At 33.5% G+C, this 20446-nt stretch overlaps 1 protein-coding gene across 2 annotated transcripts in view; it reads left to right on the plus strand.

Annotated features, from left to right (window-relative positions):
• Positions 1 to 4020, plus strand: part of LOC149776371 (UPF0415 protein C7orf25-like) — a 117984-nt gene extending 113964 nt beyond the window's left edge. For both annotated transcript variants that reach the window (XM_089940744.1, XM_089940745.1), the window contains exon 7: positions 3758 to 4020. In XM_089940744.1, the coding sequence (XP_089796870.1) occupies positions 3758 to 3838 (81 nt within the window). In that variant the 3' untranslated portion in view covers positions 3839 to 4020. The remainder of the gene's footprint in view (positions 1 to 3757) is intronic.
• Positions 4021 to 20446: the final 16426 nt, after the last annotated feature.

Genomic DNA, 20446 nt, shown 5'->3' on the forward strand with positions numbered 1-20446 from the left:
TGTTTTATTTTCATGTGCACTGCACGCTTGCTGACTAAAAGAGAAATGATAATTGATTAGAGAACAACGTAGTTTTATGATCATCCACGTACATGTAACATGAGATATAACATGTAATGGTCAGCATTTAAATCTAGATATTTACTCTAGTCATATGGAACAAAACAATAATGCATATTATTCTCATGATATTTTTGTTTTCTTTAACGGTGTTTTTATTATTATTATTATTATTATTATCATTATTATTATCATTATCATTATCATTATTATTATTATTGTTATTATTATTATTATTATTATTATTGTTATTATTATTGTATACAGTTTTCCAACATTTCTCAATTCGTAACCCATGGTGCGGGGTAGGGTCGAGTATGAAGATTTATGTACTTGTTTCCCTGTCTTTTCAATACCATGCGATTAAATTTTTGACTTATTTGTATCGGGTATGTTTTTCAAGTCTGTGAATGTGGACAAGGATGCTTATCATGATGTTTTAGTGCATTGATCAACTCTTTAAAAATATAATTTTGTTCGTCCTCCTTCTGTAGATTCTAAATTTTAGGTAAAACATAGCCGAAGTAAATCAATAATGACTGTCAGAACCTCGTCCAAGCCTTAGCACAGGTTAGTTATTGATACTCCCAAAATTCTCGGTGAACTGCCATGACACCTAGCACTCATTCACTCATTTTAAAAGTCTTGCTCTCGTTCCTTTTACTTAATGGATGACCATATCGACCTGGGATTTTAAAGCCACAAATGCTGGCATTTTTCCTACATTTCACCATTCTTCTTATCTATTTAAAGTTTAAAAGAAGGAAATAACTTGTTAGAAAGAAATATCTGACATTAACATTTCGTGGAAATAATCAAGCTGATAGGTTGAAACGACGTTCAAATATTCAGTTTTGAATTAAGAGGTGCCATTTCTTAATTCAGTACAAGACGTCGCTCGTAATTCTGTTCATTTCGAGAAAAGTAGTGAGGCGATACATTCGACAAATTCCGTTACTGACTAATCTAATAGCAACAACATTCGCAACTGGCAGAACAATTGATTAGAGAGAGAATGAAGAGAGGCAGGCCCGCTTTCTTTAAGCGGATTCTGAGAAGATAACGTGTGCATTAGGTAACAATAAGACTCGGGTGAATATGGCGATGAAGTTGAGCCAATATAATACTTTGAAGGACGAATTTTGGCTGAAAACAAACTCAGCTGTTGCAGATGTCCATATTAATTGGTAAACATACGACCCGGATTTGCAAAAAATAATGTACTTAGTTATGCCTTTGAATTAAAAGTATTAGTTAGTACTATGCCGAATTATGCCTCAAATCTAACTCAAGATGAGAATAGCTTATCACATGATGATCACCTACATCCGACACAGCGTGGATTTTGCTTTTTATGTTTACAACGGTAACGTCATCAACTCACGTGTTCCAGCGTTCAACTGAAATTCGTTTGACCAACGGATGTCGCCGATCAACATCGGATTAATTCGTACGCATGTGCAAAGTGGCCGTGATTCTAGAGCCATTGCCTAAATCATCATGTGATGAAACGTCGACATTTTCTAGTTTTAACGGCACCAAACTATACTTAGGACCAATATCCTTGAAGATTCAATATTATTCAGATGATTTGGACTTTTTGCACGTGACGACGGCATTGGGGCTTGAACTGAAAGACTAATTATATTGTCTGGTAATTCCTAAATGAAAATTCTGCCAATCTTTTTGGGAATATGACCACGATAGCAACATCTTAAAAATATTGTCATCGTTGCCGAATAGGTGGTCGTATCGACATACGGTTTCAGCAAACGCCATCGGACGAAGTCTTGTTGGTTCTAAAAATAAGTGCCAGTTTGATATCGACGGCAGTTATTTTGAAAATCGTGGGAGTTTCCTCTAAAAGACTTCCCATGATGTCTAATTAATTCTAAATAAAAATAAAACAGATTTGTACTTAATAGCCGCCAACGGTCATCTTTAAAATCATGTTATCTATATTTATGAAGAACAGATTTCCATATCAATATAGAAATTTTACTAAATGAGACGTTATCATTTACTTGTTTCAAACATGAAATCGGTGATGAGCAGGTGTACATGATGATGGCCATGGAGCCACCTTAAAACTTGTCATTAATAGTCATCTTAAGCGTTCTGTCGTATCAGCATGGAGTTTACATTTACACATCTAACCATATGTTGTTAATCCTAATTGAAGATGATGCCGATGTGCCCTTCCAAATGTGCTAAGTCTCATTACAGATGTTTCTCCTGACTGGATGACCATATCAGAGTATATTGTTTGTAATGTCTCTTCTTTCTTGCATGATATAGTTGTTCTTACATTACAATGGTTCTGATCATGCCCCAAAATGACTACCTTGATGACCAACTTGACAGTCTTCTGTGTCTTCTTTGTTGAAGTTCGTTTGAATTTGGGATTTCCAGAGCAACACGGGATAATGATTTGAGTGTTTCTGTATGAGTATTGTGCTTGTCTGACCTCCAACATGGCACCTTGTGGTCAACTCAAACAATTTTTCTTATTTTTTCCTCTTGATTGTTTGATGACATCGACATCTGGTTTCACTAAAACACTTTTTGCAATACGAAGTTTGTTCTCATAGAATATGGCGCAACTGTGACCATGAACATATCTGCACTTTTGGGAATTGCTTTTCAAAAAAAGATATATTTGACCTCTTGGTCGAATCAGAGTTCATTACTTGCAATTTAGTACTTCTATGAGCTTATGAACACAACGACTTCCACAAAAATATTAATTATATAATGTGGCCGCAGTGGCGTCGTTAGGGGGTTGCGGACCGCACCGGGTGACACCATCTCAGAGGGGTGACACCAAAATGAAAAATTGAAAATTTTACAGAGCACACACTGCTCGGTCTAGTCGGATTTCATAAGCGGATAACCGATCATAGTTAAATACATGACTTGCAGACACAGCAGTGGCGTCGCTAGAGGGATGCGGGGGGGTGGGGTGCGGACTGCACCGGGTGACACCATCTGAGGGGGTGACACCAAAATGACATTACTAAGGATTCTGTATGGTCTGTTACGGAAGGAGGACCATGGGGGTGACACCATGAGCTACCGCACTGGGTGACACCAACCCGAGTGACGCCACTGCATGTGGGTATATTTTTAGTTTGAGACAATTACGTTTTTTGATTTTCTAGTGATGATAAAGGTCAACGTCAAACGCAGTGAGGAAGAACGTTGCGCTGATCTTAATGTTTCTTATGAATATGTTACGTCGAACATGTAAGAAATTATTTTCTTTATCAAGTTTGATATCCTGGAGTTTCTCAAGAATATCAGAGATGGGTTCAATACTCAGCATTCAGAAAGAATTCAAGGACAGAAAAGAGAAAAAACCTCAGTGTGGAGTCATGGAAATTCCTTTTAGGTCAGTATTCTTGTCCAGCTTATGTCCCTTCTACAGACTGGTGTCGTATATACTTTTTCAAACAGGTAAGGATGAATTTCGGAACATTCTGTGTTTCCTGAATATATATGTATATATATATATATATATATATATATATATATATATATATATATATATATATATATATATATATATATATATATATATATATATATATATATTTGTGTATGTGTGTGTTGTAAACTACATTGATTTATTTTTGAAATTAGAATTTCCTAAAGTTTAGTACTTCATAGCCAATAATGTATTTTGTTTTCTTTAAAGGGAGTGAAATTTGCAGTGTTTTTGCATGCCTCGCGTGCCCTTACCGAAAAGAAGGAGCAATACGCAACGCCCATTCCATGACCAAGGTTTAAACTTTGCAAAGAATGGTGCATTCATTGGATTGTACCAAAACAAGAGACTCTGCAAAGCAACTGATGGGTTAACAAAGCTAAAGGATCCAAAAGGAACGACCATGAACATGAATGACTACTTACAAACTTTAGCTGTATCTTTGAGAATGAAATAAATATGTATGATATTTGGTCCTGTCTCGGTTTTTTAAAATTCTAAACGTATTGTGATGGCTGCTTTGTTCACCATATATTCATTATAAAAAAGGTTTCATTCTGAGTTCCTGAAGTAATAAAACTACGATATTTTTTGTTAAATTCATTAGGCAGTGCCTGATAAAACAAATACCAATATCCGTTGCATTTTGCTGGATGATCTCAATGTCCTCGAAGATTATTTGAATTTTAAGAACTCAGTGATAGCCGCTGAGGAATAGCAAGTTGCTAACGCTAACATTGCGCCATTGGTCTTTTATTTTGTTCTCATTTGTAGTTTTAGGTTGTTTAAATGTGACATTTTGTTACAAAACATTATCAACTGTTCACGTACGAATCTTTCTAATCAGTTGAATGAATGTAACATACATACATACATACATACATACATACGCACGCACGCACGCACACACACGTGTGTGCGTGCGCGCGTATGTATGTATGTATATATTTACTTTATATTGTGCTTGACCTTTGTACGTAATTGAGAACAGAGGTTTCTAATACATGAGTATTGTTATGTATTTGTCATGATTGAAGATTATAAATAAGTTGTTTACTGCTTTTTGTGGTCAAGGTATATTCTGGAAGCGAATTTGTGACCCACACACTGTTCAGTATATTGTCTTATGCTTTTGTACCGAAACACTGTATTTGGATTGTTGTGAATTCACTATATATTCTGGATTATATCATTGTGATACATCAAGAATGTCGGTACATAAACCTATTCAATACTATTGGTTCATCAGTACATTCGATATTGGAATTCATTCGGAACACTATACTTTTGGACTTGGAATATAATATTTAGGATTATTGGGGATTCAATACTGTTGAATGTTACAAAACTTTTGGGGTTTACTTTAGTGTTGCATAGTTTAAGACTATAGATTCGTAATATAGGCGACTCGTTAATTTATTGCATTTTCATATCTAGTCGAAAACCATCGATCAGTGGAATTGAAATAGTTGCTATGTTGTAGTCTGACATTACGTATGATACTAACAGACAAACATCTGAATTGAGCCAGATATTTAATTTGTGGTTGGCATTGGAATTCCTTCCTTATCACTGTGTCTTCAATTTTTTATATTTATTTAATTATTTATTTACTTTTTGAGCGGAGGGGGGAGTGGAGAGGTAAGCAGCGCATGTCAGGGTAGAACGTTTACGGAAGCAGTTAACGAAGGAAAAATAGCCAGTCAAGACAAGTCACGGCAATATCTCAAAAGTTTGGAATGTTATTCTCGATTTTCACTCATAAAATATTTCAGATTATCTACTCAGCATAATAGTATGCTTCTTTTGAAGAGTTTACATCATATTATTTTATTTTTTATCTTTTATTTTTGAATACGACAATATTTTTACAATTACATATGTCTGGAACGATTTACATTCCAGTTTCTCTCTTTTGTTGTGTTTTTGTTTGGTTATTGTGTTTTTTAGTATCTTTAATATTTTCGAACTCAAGTTTTAATTGGCATTTTACAGCCAGTATTGTGAACACGTATCATTTAACCATAAACATACATTAACATAATCCTGAAAACACTTCGCAGAGTAGGTCATGTTTGTTTGTCAGTCTAATGAATGTATTGTTAGAACAATTTTAAATACTAAACACACACACACACACACACACACACAGTTGTCAGGCTCTTTACGGTAGCACATTAAACGGACAGTAAATCTCTAGCCGGGAGTAAGTAAACAATATGCCTGGACATATTTTTTCTTTCAAGAAAGTGTAACGATGGTCGTGTACAATATTTTCCAGCAGTTATTAATACCATGTTGATACGCGACATCCAATACCATCGCGACATCCAATACCATCCAGACGCCTGTTTGTTAGTGTCTGTCTATGCGTTCGTGTGTGCGTGTGTAATCAAAAAACTGGGAAACGTGTTCATTGTTTCTGGAAAATCTAAGTTAATTAAATCGGGACTAAACTGTACGATTTCTTACAAGATGCAGCAGCGTCCGTTCGAAAAGGAGCGTGCAGACTGTTGTCAAGCAATTGTCACTAAGTATTACAAGAACCTGGCAAAGTGAAAAAAATTGCGGTGTACTGACCTAAAGGTTTGGTTTTCCGTGATGATATATATATATATATATATATATATATATATATATATATATATATATATATATATATATATATCTTTACAAATGAATACCTCAAACGTAACTCGGTAGTATGTTAAATGTCAATTTTCGCTTCGAATGTATTCAGTGTCACGCAGGAAACGTAGGCAATCGACATATATAGATAAGTAATGCTTGGAATGTCTCCTGAATATACGCACATTATGAAAATATCCATGCGCATTTGGACCATTAAGAAAATTTTAAAAATTTTCTCAGCTTGCAAGTATTACTGAACACTGACGACAGTTTGCGATAACATACGATATTAGACAAAAAACATGATGATAACAACAGCTACTATTCATACATAATCTAATAGATTTTACTGGATAATACAACTCTTATTTCTTCGGCGCCAGTACATCCTCCCATAATAGTGTAGAAAAATTAAATAAATTAGAATGTAAGGTTTATTAAATTTAGTATGCATGGTATTAAAGACGTATGAAACGAAGTGTTATTATTATTTAAATAGGAACATTTAAATATATAAGTAACATTATGGCTATAAAATGAATTAGAGACCGCAAATATACATTTTCATCTACTAGCCGCTAACGAGAGAGAGAGAGAGAGAGAGAGAGAGAGAGATTGGTAACTGCCCAACACGTTTAGCTAGAAAGGATTCGCAAAATAACAACAATTTACAAACACCAAGAAAAGACGTACACGCTTGTGAGATAGAAGCAATTTACAAACGCAAAACAAAGACGTAACACATTAGCCATGAGGAAATCTGAACTATGTAACTGCTTTAATGACCAGCACTGACGGATTAAGGCTTTCCAGGACTCTAACCATTGCAAATATTATGGTGCCTCCTCCCCCCCCCCCCCCCCCCGCCGCTCACAAAATGAATGTGAATGTCACCACCCACCACCCACCAAAACCCAAAGAAAGAAACAAACCGATATTAAAAGCTAAAAAGGTGGTGAAAATACCAGTGTTGCCACCAATCAATGTCAAAATACTCGTACATACAGACCAAAATGGTTATATATAATTCATTCAATTTTATCACCAACAATTAGAGTTTTTTCATGTGCCGCTGTTGAGCTAATGCCATAAGACCGTTCTTAGTTGTGCTTAATGTGTAACCTGCCACTGATGACATGCAAAACAACGTAAATCCAGTGTAATCAAATATAACAAAGCTTGTCCCATTGAATGTTTTAGTGATAAACTTTTTATAAATTTTTGTTGTCATGTAGAAGACAGAGCCATACTAAAGTTATCGTGACAGTGAAGTGTTGTCCCCTGTGATTGGGTATAAAAACCATAAAAAGAACTATATTTATGAAATCAATGTCGAGTGATTATAAAGAACCAGTTTCCCATTATATATATATATATATATATATATATATATATATATATATATATATATATATATATATATATATATATATATATATATATATATATATATATATATATACAACAAATCGGTAATTCTGCTTCAGAAGCTAGTTGTCATTGTACACCTGCTGCCACAACTTTTGACTTGGTTGAAGACACAGGCTTTGAGCATCCTTGGAGTGACAGACAGTGAGACAACCATTATTAGACAAGCCCTGCATCAACTGTGGCATTTCGCATGAAATAAATGAGATCCATTCATCTTATTCTCATTAAAATTTACAATACACAGAAAACAATATTGTATGTTCTGTTCTAACAGCACGTTAATCCAAATCTCTTCACTTATTCACCTGTGCAGTATCCAGTACAGGTTTCTCGTAATAAAAATTATATCCAGGATTGAAAGCTACATGGTGCCTTATTACCTGGTATCTTCGCAGTGACTACCTCATGCCAAACAGAAAAATGCTACCGCGTGAATCAAACTGCAAACAACAAAGATCCTGCTCTGTCGTAATTGCGTTATCTTGATCATGTAAAAAACCTCACTGAAGAACAGTTTCTGAACTGGAATAGTGCGAAACAAGGTAGATCGGTACAGTCTGGACTTGGAAGCCCACGCGCAAGATTGAATCTTTAGTAATATAATCTTATATATATATATATATATATATATATATATATATATATATATATATATATATATATATATATATATATATATATATATATATGTGTGTGTGTGTGTGTGTGTGTGTGTGTGTCAAAGTATGAACTAGATTACATATTATTTGATTTCAATTTAAGAGATAATTAGTTTCAGTACAACTGATATGGGCATCTTTTTAACTTTGATTTTGGTTACCCGAGCCTTTCTGAACTGTGACAAAAATTTACAAATCCTTTATTCCACAATTCTATTTGTTTCCATCAATTATAAAGAATAGATCCACATGACTATTTGTCTCTTTCCCTACCGCTAAGTGAATATGTCGACAGTGTCTTCGAGATTCACAGATAAGTCCAGTTAATTTTCAGATTCGCCAGTAGTGTCTATTTTAATACGGCATCAATAAAGCCAATATTTAGACCCCACAACATTATATTAGGAGAGTCTTTTGACATAAATTCTACATTTTAGATGAAGCATATATTATCTTGGTTTTGATGATTGGTAATATTTGCAATTTCTTCTCAAATATTTTGTAATTGTATGTGACCTTCCTCTCATTGGTTGTTGTTTATCTACATTTCTGCAAGCAATGTCAGCAAGTCCATTGAACCGAAATACCAGTTTGTATAACGACTTAAGTGTGACTACATAATTTTATATCCAAACAAGTCCATTTTACCGAAATACCAGCTTATACTACGACTTTTACGTGACTACTTTTGTATATCCAGTCAAATACCAGTTGGTTTAATTTGTTTATCGTGTTTTAAGCCTTTGTGCTGTAATGACACTACTTTTCATAGACTTAATACATTAATCTGTCTTCTTTTCTTATTCCAAATGTAATTGCTAAATCAGGGAAGTCAGTATATTAACCAATATCCTAAAAGTTTCAAATTACTCTGTTCCTTATATATGGTTTGAAAACGTTAAAAAATAAATGCTAATCTTGATCATTTACCCAGTGAATTATATATTAATTTACAGATCTTACATACGGTACCTTTATTCTTCCGGTAGGGTACTTTACTAATTTTTCTTCTCACCTCTGCCTGCGTGGGTTCGAGTCTCAGATTCAGCCAATGTCGGTATATGAGAAAGCTTGCCAGTAACTTCTCGTTGGTCGCTGGTTCTTTCCGGGGTTCTTCCTCCACCGTTAATACTGGCCGCCATGTATAGCCTATCGTGTGCTGAAAAATGCCGTTAAACACTACAACAACAACAACAACTAATTTTTCTTCTGCATTATGCTATTCTTCATCTGCTTGGAAGTTCGATTAAAGAGGGATGTAATGTTCTTGATTTAGCCTTTGGAATTGAGAATCCGTTATAGTAAGCAGTTATTCTATTACACTTTATTCAGTGCGAAATTAACATCAAATATATTATTCTAGTATAGTAGATCCACCCCAACCCAATCCACCCCTTTCATTGTTCATCTATACTCGCAAGTTGATGTGTTGGGTTTAACTCCATTTGTCAGGACAGGGTAGGCTATACCTGTCGGCTAGTACAAGTATTGGTGGTGGAGGAAGAGCAGGGAAATTCAAGGAATAAACACCGACCCAGGGGATTTACTAGCAAGTTATCTCACGTACTCACGTTTCCTGAGTCCGAGACTAGAACCCATGCAGACAGAGGCGAGATGTCAATAATCTTTAAAGGGGAGCTCTTTAGAACACTCAGTCACCCGTGCCCCCCCCCCCCCAAAAAAAAAACTATTGCAAGGAACTTTTCCCTAATTGTTTTCCGTCACCGTTATATTTCCTTCGTTACGAAACCATTTTAACGTTGTTGAAGTGAAATAAATGTTTACAACGTTTATGTTTCTTTTATTTTATCCTTCTTCCAATAGTTTTTAGAGTTGCATTTGTAACATCCAAAAGTATTCTTTTTATGGTTTGCACTCTTCACAGAAAAAGCGGATGTAATTGTTTTTTAAAGGTAGTTTGCTTCACACACGAGTTAATGTACTTAAATAATTGACGATTGCATTTATTTTGTTTGTAGAGATTCGTTAAAGAAATAAACTAGCAAGATACTAAATCTATTTTCTTTGGAATATTTATAAAGTGTTTTCATAAATTTATCGTTATCTCTTTGCAGATGTCAACATAAATATCAAATTTCTCAGTTATTATGCATCGAAATTTTCTTGTCGAGGAAAATTATATCGCAGTACGAGCAATGGAATGCAACGCAATTTCATAATACGAAAAGTCACAAAATATCGGCTACATAATAATTTGTTCGACATTCGGGGGTTCTCCTAATGTAGAAGTTACCCTCTTTACGTTGTACATTTATTCCACTATTATGATGTTTACAGCTAGTTCATTCCTGTTAAATGGATAGCTATATCTTCTCTTTATCATCATTACGTGTATTTGTACCGCCCGTTCTGTTCCTTTTCAAAACACACACACACACATATATATATATATATATATATATATATATATATATATATATATATATATATATATATATATATATATATATATATATACACACACACACACATATTCAGTATTTCCCTTTTATTTCAGTTTATGTACAATTGTGTAACTCAATATTTTTTGGCAAATTTCAAACTTCTATGTAAACACAGCCATTTGTTGGTTCGTATATATATATATATATATATATATATATATATATATATATATATATATATATATATATATATATATATATATATAAGACCGCATCCGTCAGGCCAGCCTTATATGTTTGTGGTTCTAAAGGTATTATTTGTCAGAGTGACTAAGCATTTTTTTCTGGATTTTAGTTAAGTTTTTTCTGTGCTTCCTTCGACAGGGGCCATGACTTTAATTAGTGTCGTTGTATATCTCGATCAGATAAAGGCAATATATCTATGTTACGATCTTGTTTCGTTTGAAATGTTTTCACAATCTTTCTCGTTCTGATTAAGTGATGACAATAACAGAAGCTTCGTGTCAGAGCATATTAAAAAATTGTTTACGTTTCATGTCTCCGGCAACTTCTGAATCGTATCCTATAAAAATCTTTCCCTGTACAGAATTCTATTATTTCTGGCTTTCGTATTTTATATTAATCGATTTTTTTTCTTTGGCATGTCAGCCTACATACCTTACGCTTAATTAACGCTGATCAGGTTACTTCGAGACTTAACAAATACTTCAATTAATCAGAACAATATTGGCGGCGGATGGATTTAGAGGGAAAAATCAGTATATCGATCGAGATACGATTATAGATCTGTGAAACGATTTTGCCTTAACTTGCTTTTGCTTTAAATGAAATCTGCTACAATAGTTATAAAAACTCTGCAATTGATTTGCAAATACTAAATCCAGCTGAATTAAAGCTAATGTTCTTGTCCATGTGTGTGGTAATAATTCAGAAATAATGAAATCAACATGATTGCACAAGATATAGAAAAGAAACCAATAATAAATTTCATCTAAGTGGGTTCCCAACTTTGAATTGAGGAACATAAAGGATCGTAATATTAGAAAACCTCTGTACGTCTTTTTTAATCTCGTATATGTCGTAGAGTTCACTGCAGCACATACATGAAGCAAGTGACATTTGAGATTAGAAAAGTACGCAGCCAAAATTTTCCTCGACTCGATAAGATAAATTGTGTGTGTGTGTGTGTGTGTGTGTGAGAGAGAGAGAGCATGTGATTGTATTGTTTGTGGTGGTGAGTATGTGATTGTGTTTAGTGTGTGAGTGAGCATTTGATCATATTGTGTGTAGATGAGTATGTGATTGTTTTGTATGAGTATGTTATTTTATTGTGTGGGGGTGAGTATGTGATTTTGTTGTGAGCGTGTGTATGTCATTGTATTGTGTGTGTTTGGCTGTTGTTGTTATTATAGGGTTTAACGCCATTTTTCAGCACAAGATAGGCTATGCATGGCGGCCAGTATTACTGGTGGAGGAAGAACCCGGGGAAACCCCGGAAAGAGCCACCGACCCACGATAAGCTACTGGCAAGCTTTCTCACATACCCACATTGGCCGAATCCGAGACTCGAACCCACGTAGGCAGAGGTGAGATGGCAGTGATCCGTGACGGAGAGCACTTTAGACCACTCGGCCACTCCGGGCCCCCACAATGCTGCTGTTTTCCTAACTTATTTCAGATGTACGCCACACTAATTAATACGCCTTCTAAAGTATTCTATTTTTCGGTAGAAAAAGATGGTAGACTAGCAAAGGGAAAGTCTTGTCGCTCTCATAATATTCCAGATTCACTGTATCTTAAAGCAAGAAAGGAAGCAAAGGGCATTAATTATCTCGAAGTCGGTCATCTTGCGTCTTATCCTTAAAGATACTAATATCTAGCAGTGTGTTAACTAAAGGAATTAAATCATTCTTAACTGTATAATCCTAGCTTTTATAGTACCATATAAGTCATGCATTTAAACGTTTCATGTTTGCATATGTTTTGCATTCCCCTCCTTTGGTTGGTCCATATCCACTGACAACATTGTGTATGAAGTTTCACGCCAAGAAGAGGAGGGGAATCCCATCTTTATGTTAACCTTTATTCACATTGAAAGTCTAAGGCGATGCATCGTTCTTTTGGTGTCATTCAGCAATTAAAGCCAATGAATTTAACTCAGTATAGAAGCAACTAACCTGGGATAAGCTTATTGGATTCAGCGTAGGAAAATCTAAATGTAAGACCCTATAAGGGTGAGTTTATGCCTAGGAAAAGCAAAGGTGGCGGCTGTCCATCCGTGGTCATCTTTATTTTTTGCAGGGTTCGATTCTGAAACAAAATTGCGAACACGATATAATATCAACCTCGCTAGAAACAATCGGACGAAAAGGTCAGCTTGGCGTATATAACTGTAAAGTGATCACTTCTGATTTAATTGTAAGGACGGCACATTATCGTTTTATCCGTGAATTTTGTTCAAAGAAACTATAGTCCTGGTTTTAACTATTACACACTCAGCCGTCCATGCGCATCGCTGAACTTGCCCGTACGTTTCCTGATATTGACAGGTTCACAGGCAGAGATGTACGGACTGAAAACAGCATAATAATAATAATAATAACCATCCTGTCGAGTCTGTCCAAACGAATATATTTTGGGTGTAGTTAAACAACGAATCTCAATGAAGTTAGTGGCCTGGAAATACGAGAAGAACTGACTGTTACATTTTTCTGAAATCTTGTCGCTTCGTAATCTTTGATTTTCACGCTTTGCTATCCGGGTTAATTTGAGTGTACTTTGTTGGAAATTCATGCTTTGCTATCTGTATTACGTCGGCTGTACTTTGTTGGAAATTCATGCTTTTAAATAAAGGAAAATACCGCGATCATGTCATTTTAAGGGTTGAATTATCTATTCCTTGAGAAAAGGGCTATTCACTATATTACATGATCCATTCATAATGAAATACTACCCTATAACATGATCAGTGTGTTTAAGCAATGTTTTAAATAAATTAGTGCATAAGAGCATTTTAGAACATTTATGTATGCAACATGTCTACTAAGAACAATCAAATGGGGTTTTGTATTATTATTCGTTTTCTTCCTAGAAATATATTCCTTCAAATGACATTTAAAGTGAAACAAGCGATATTGAAACATATTTTCCTCATTCCTGTGATCATGTTTGGCCAAGAAAAGATCCCGACATGAATGATTGGAAATACAAACTGAAATAATACCTGAAATGTACAAAATATCTACGTCTAATGTATTTTAGGACACTTATTCGCATTTACCCGTGGACAGCATGTAACGAAGTGCAAATAGCTTGTACCCATATGTTGTTATCATATAAAACTCTAACAAATGGCGACACATACTGTCTTCAAGAACCCTTTGGAAGACGGACAACACACACTCGCTGATTAGTTGGCGCAGTATATAAAGTGGATGTGAACACCACTCCACATCACATCAACGGACGCACATCCATGCTCGCGACATTGGGTTTTCTTTTCATAAATATTTCAGAAGTGAATATTTGACGTTAGACGTCACATCCCCTTTAACATAGCAACTGTTTGTGAACATATAAATAACTCAACAGTTGGCAAAGTCAGTAAAGAGCACACGCTATCCGAGTCCCATTGTTACCATCGTACATTCGTGCTTAAAATAACCTTTTCTACTTGCAATTCTTGCTTACAGTCTGAGGAAAGACAGTCTCGTTTTCAAACCAGACACGTCACTGGGTGTAATAAATGCTATTTTATCACGCAATACCGATGTTTCCTGAAAGCCAGATAAGGCAAAGTAAACGATTTACTTAGATTTCAGTTGAGAAAAAATTCACTTCTTTTACACAGCCATAGGCTACAGAGAACACCCACGTCATATTAGTTTTGAAAATGAGAAAATGATTTGGGAAAATAAAGCGATTCCAATATGCGTTTTTAGTTTGGGGGCAATAAACATATATATATATATATATATATATATATATATATATATATATATATATATATATATATATATAATTATTTTCAGAGCCTTCCAGATCGTTCACGACTGTCGCTTACTTACTTACTATCAGATACAAAGTAGGTCACGATATGTTCAGCTGGCTGAGGGCCGTATAGGGACTATCAGATACAAAGTAGGTCATGATATGTTCAGATGGCTGAGGGCCGTATAGTGATTATCAGATATAAAGTAGGTCACGATATGTTCAGCTGGCTGAGAGTCGTATAGGGACTATCAGATACAAAGTAGGTCATGATATGTTCAGTTGGCTGAGGGCCGTATAGGGACTATCATATATATAGTAGGTTACGATATGTTCAGCTGGCGAAAGCTTGCACGATTTACGTGGAAGAATTTGATTGCAATCAGCTAACAAAGCCCAACTTCTAATTTAGTTGTGAGTGGAAATTTTTAGGCATTGTTTAACTCTGACACCCAGTCATGGTTGCAGTGGTCATTAATATATATATAGGCATATTTGTGTTAAAATGTTTAATACTACGGACGGAGATAGGAATAATAGGTTATTATACAACGGTCTGTACAATATGAATTCATTGTACGAGTCATTGTTGATGTGAATATCCTCTGTTGGACATGACGCAGAATACAGCATGGACTTGTACAGAACATCACCTCTGCTATTTAAGTCAAACGTTTTACTGAATAGAATTCATTGTTTATAATCCAGAGAGTATTGAAAAATAGATATTTTTTTCTGTAATATGTTACCATTTATTTTGGTATTTCATTATTTCTTATTTTGGTTCTTTTTTGTGGCTAGAACCTGTTATGCCTAAAAATGTCGAAAGTGTGTCAGTAAAAAAATAATAATCGCATTTTTGTGCTTATTTTTAAAGTTTATTTTGTTAATTCTATTCGTTATAATAGCAACGCTGTATTCACATAAGATATAAAACAGCACCCCAATTATTTACCGACTTTGTGGGAACTAAATCTCACGGACTATTCCCTATTCCATCTTTAGGAACTTTTACTGTTTTCACCGTATATTATTTTCCAAGGGAAATCAACACTATAAGAAACTGCTTCTGTTCTTTAAATATATTAATTTTTAGCCAGAATAACACCCCTGTGGATAATATTAACGAAGAATTATGGAATGCTAAAATAGTTCATATAATCAATCGAAGTTTTGCTTTGCCTATAACTCAATAACTGTCTAGATCAGGAAGGGATTTCCTGTTTTTAACAGCGGTATATTCTGATGTTTTTATTTCTTCTTGAAGTTTAATTAAAATTTCATGAGATATTTTCTATTTTCTTTCCTGAGCGTGTTTTGATAACCGCAAACAACCACATAAATCAATGCAAGAATAGAGAATAGTAGAAGAAACAGCCATGCTAAATGTGTTCTGTTTCCCCCTAATTTTGTACTCTCTGGGTTGCATTGGTTTTTGACGTGTATTACTCAAATAAAAATTTTACTTAACAAATTCAGATGAGTTCCCAACCCGTTGTTATGACGACATTTATCATATCCAATAACTTCAGTTTTGCGTGGTTCGGAAAATATCGATCAAGAGTCGAACCATGAGTTTACTTTCTTATGTCGGGAAATGAAAGTAAACTTTTTTGTTATTATGGAAGTTTTTGGCTCGTTGATACAAAAATACGAGGGAAAATAATTTTGGCATGGTTTATCACGTATTTTAAATATATCTTTTTTTAGGTTGACACAGGGGGAATTTGTGTATATAATAAAATATATATATAAAGATGTTTTTACATAAATGAATACAACTAGATAGTACAAAGGTTCCTAGACATATTTTTCCTTGCTGAGAATGGACTATTAAGCCTGTGAAAATCTCCATTGATGTGGAAATCTCCGGTAATGTGTTGATCCCCAATAATGTGGATATCCCCGGTAAGGTCGAGATCCCGATAATGTATGATAACCGGTAATGTGGAGATCTCTGATAATGTGGAAATCCCCTGTAATGTGGATATATACAGCTCATAAATATTCAAATATGATGCTTAAAACTTGTGTACGGCGCCAAGTATGTAAGATCCCTAATTTGTTTTGTCAGAGGCAGGGAGTACGAATCTATTTATTAATTAGCATTATTACTGCACAGCGAGCTAAAGTTATATACCTTCCCCGTATCCCTTCGTCTGGTTATGCATTTTCGTCACTAAGTTGTATGCCATGAAGGCGTTTAAAAGTAAGAACCTTGTTATCTTTATAGCGTTTATAAGCATGACTCTTATTATCTTTCATACCGTTATAAGCATGAACCTTATTATCTTTCATACCGTTATAAGCATGAATCTTATTATCTTTCATACCGTTATAAGCATGAATCTTATTATCTTTCATACCGTTATAAGCCTGAATCTTATTATCTTTATAGCGTTGTAATCATGACTCTTATTATCTTTATAGCGTTTATAAGCATGGCTCTTATTATCTTTATTGCGTTATAAGTATAAATCTTATTGTCTTTATATGGTTTATAAGTATGACTCTTATTATCTTTATAGCGTTTATAAGCATGACTCTTATTATCTTTATAGCGTTTATAAGCATGAATCTTATTATCTTTATAGTGTTTATAAGCATGACTCTTATTATCTTTATAGCGTTATAATCATGACTCTTATTATCTTTATAGCGTTTATAAGCATGGCTCTTATTATCTTTATTGCGTTATAAGTATAAATCTTATTGTCTTTATATGGTTTATAAGTATGACTCTTATTATCTTTATAGCGTTTATAAGCATGACTCTTATTATCTTTATAGCGTTTATAAGCATGAATCTTATTATCTTTATAGTGTTTATAAGCATGACTCTTATTATCTTTATAGCGTTATAATCATGACTCTTATTATCTTTATAGCGTTTATAAGCATGGCTCTTATTATCTTTATTGCGTTATAAGTATAAATCTTATTGTCTTTATATGGTTTATAAGTATGACTCTTATTATCTTTATAGCGTTTATAAGCATGACTCTTATTATCTTTATAGCGTTTATAAGCATGACTCTTATTATCTTTATAGTGTTTATAAGCATGACTCTTATTATCTTTATTGCGTTATAAGCATGAATCTTATTATCTTTATAGCGTTATAATAATGATTCTTATCTTTATTGCGTTATAAGCATGAATCTTATTATCTTTATATGGTTTATAAGCATGACTCTTATTATCTTTATAGCGTTTATAAGCATGATTCTTATTATCTTTATAGCGTTTATAAGCATGACTCTTATCTTTATAGCGTTTATAAGCATGACTCTTATTATCTTTATATGGTTTATAAGCATGACTCTTATTATCTTTATAGCGTTTATAAGCATGACTCTTATTATCTTTATAGCGTTTATAAGCATGACTCTTATCTTTATAGCGTTTATAAGCATGACTCTTATTATCTTTATATGGTTTATAAGCATGACTCTTATTATCTTTATTGCGTTATAAGCATGAATCTTATTATCTTTATATGGTTTATAAGTATGACTCTTATTATCTTTATATCGTTTATAAGCATGACTCTTATTATCTTTATAGCGTTTATAAGCATGACTCTTATTATCTTTATAGCGTTTATAAGCATGACTCTTATTATCTTTATTGCGTTAGAAGCATGAATCTTATTACCTTTATATGGTTTATAAGCATGACTCTTATTATCTTTATAGCGTTTATAAGCATGATTCTTATTATCTTTATAGCGTTATAATCATGACTCTTGTTATCTTTATAGCGTTTATAAGCATGACTCTTATCTTTATTGCGTTATAAGCATGAATCTTATTATCTTTATATGGTTTATAAGCATGACTCTTATTATCTTTATAGCGTTTATAAGCATGACTCTTATTATCTTTATAGCGTTATAAGCATGAATCTTATTATCTTTATAGCGTTCATAAGCATGAAAATTGTTATCCTTCATAAGGTTTCTCAATATGAATCTTGCTATCTTTCTAGCGGTTATAAATATTAATATTGCTATCTTCTAGCGTTTATAAATATCAATATTTCTATCGTTCTAGCGTTTATAAATATTAATATTTTTAACTTTATAGTGTTTATAAATATTAACTTTGCTATCTTTCTAGCGTTTATAGATATTTATTTTGTTTATTGCTATCTTTCTTGCGTTTATAAATATAGATATTGTAATCTTTATAGCGTGTATCAATATTAATATTGTTATCCTTAAAGCGTGTATCAATATTAATATTGTTATCTTCATAGCGTGTCTCAATATTAATATTGTTATCTTTATAGGACACACGGTACTAATTATACGGAAGAATTGTGAACCAGTCTAGAAAAGGGTGAAGAAATAATAGAGTATATACGGGTTTGGTGGTCCATAATTGGTTAATAATGAAAATTAAAATTGTAGTAAAAATATCTTTTGAGAGCTTATCCTATATGTAATTTAAAAATAAATATAGACAAAATTCTATTGATGCAATTTTAGTATTTTTACAGGCTTAACTTAGGAGTACTCAATAATGAAAGTAGCACCTGATTCATTTGGTACAGAATCAATACCATGTGTTTCATGCACATGTAGATAAACAAAATGCCGCGGCTCATGTGGTGTTCTCCAACATAAACTTGCACCAAGGTTAGATGTGCATGGAGAATTATAGGTCTCATCATCATCACCCAGAAATTTTAAGTTATTGAATTTTGAATATGATGGTGTTTCCATATGTTTACTATTGGAGTTGAATTAGTACCGTGAGTCCTGTAGTGTTTATAAATATTAACTTTGTTATCTTTCTAGCGTTTATAGATACTAATATTGTTTATTGCTATCTTTCTTGCGTTTATAAATATAAATATTGTTATCTTTCTTGCGTTTATAAATATAAATATTGTTATCTTTATAGCGTGTATCAATATTAATATTGTTATCTTTATAGCGTGTATCAATATTAATATCGTTATCTTAAAATATAAATATTGTTATCTTTATAGCGTTTATCGATATTAATATTGTTTATTGATATCTTTCTTGCGTTTATAAATATAAATATTGTTATCTTTATAGCGTGTATCAATATTAATATTGTTATAAATATTGTTATCTTTATAGCGTGTATCAATATTAATATTGTTATCTTTATAGCGTGTATCAATATTAATATTGTTATCTTTATAGCGTTTAAATGATGACTGTCAGAGCTATTGTCACATGTTTCGCTCTAAACAAACGCAATTCGTTCATCAGAAATACGAAGCTTGAAATACAACAGTTAAATGGGAAATTATATGGTGAATAGATATATGAATAAATAGATATAGGGATGGAATGAGGGTTGGTTTTATACATGGTTATGATGATGATATACCATGGTAATTATAGTTATTTATTTTAGCTGAAGAAAATTACTTTTGAAAAATGTTGTTTCAGATACATTTGTCATGATACTCACATAAAATCTCTACATTGGATAGAATTTTATTATGACCGTTAGGGGTATTTCACATTATTACTCCTTTCAAATTTACGTTGCTGAAGATATTCGTCCATCTGTGTAGATGAGGACCATTCAATGTCATCGATTCACTGAGGGTGGGTCCGGAGATTTCTGATCAGTCAGATCCTGGCCCGGAAGAGTCTGTTGCAGTGGGGACATATATGTACAGGTTGCTGACTGGGATTTCAGGAACTGCTGTTGCTGGATTTGCGTCGATCACGTTTTTCCAGCTGAGTCCACCAGTCTTTTCTGCTCAAAGGC

This window comes from Sinohyriopsis cumingii, chromosome 18 (assembly GCF_028554795.1).
Source record: "Sinohyriopsis cumingii isolate HCF-2022 chromosome 18, ASM2855479v2, whole genome shotgun sequence".
In the NCBI taxonomy this organism is placed as follows: domain Eukaryota; kingdom Metazoa; phylum Mollusca; class Bivalvia; order Unionida; family Unionidae; genus Sinohyriopsis; species Sinohyriopsis cumingii.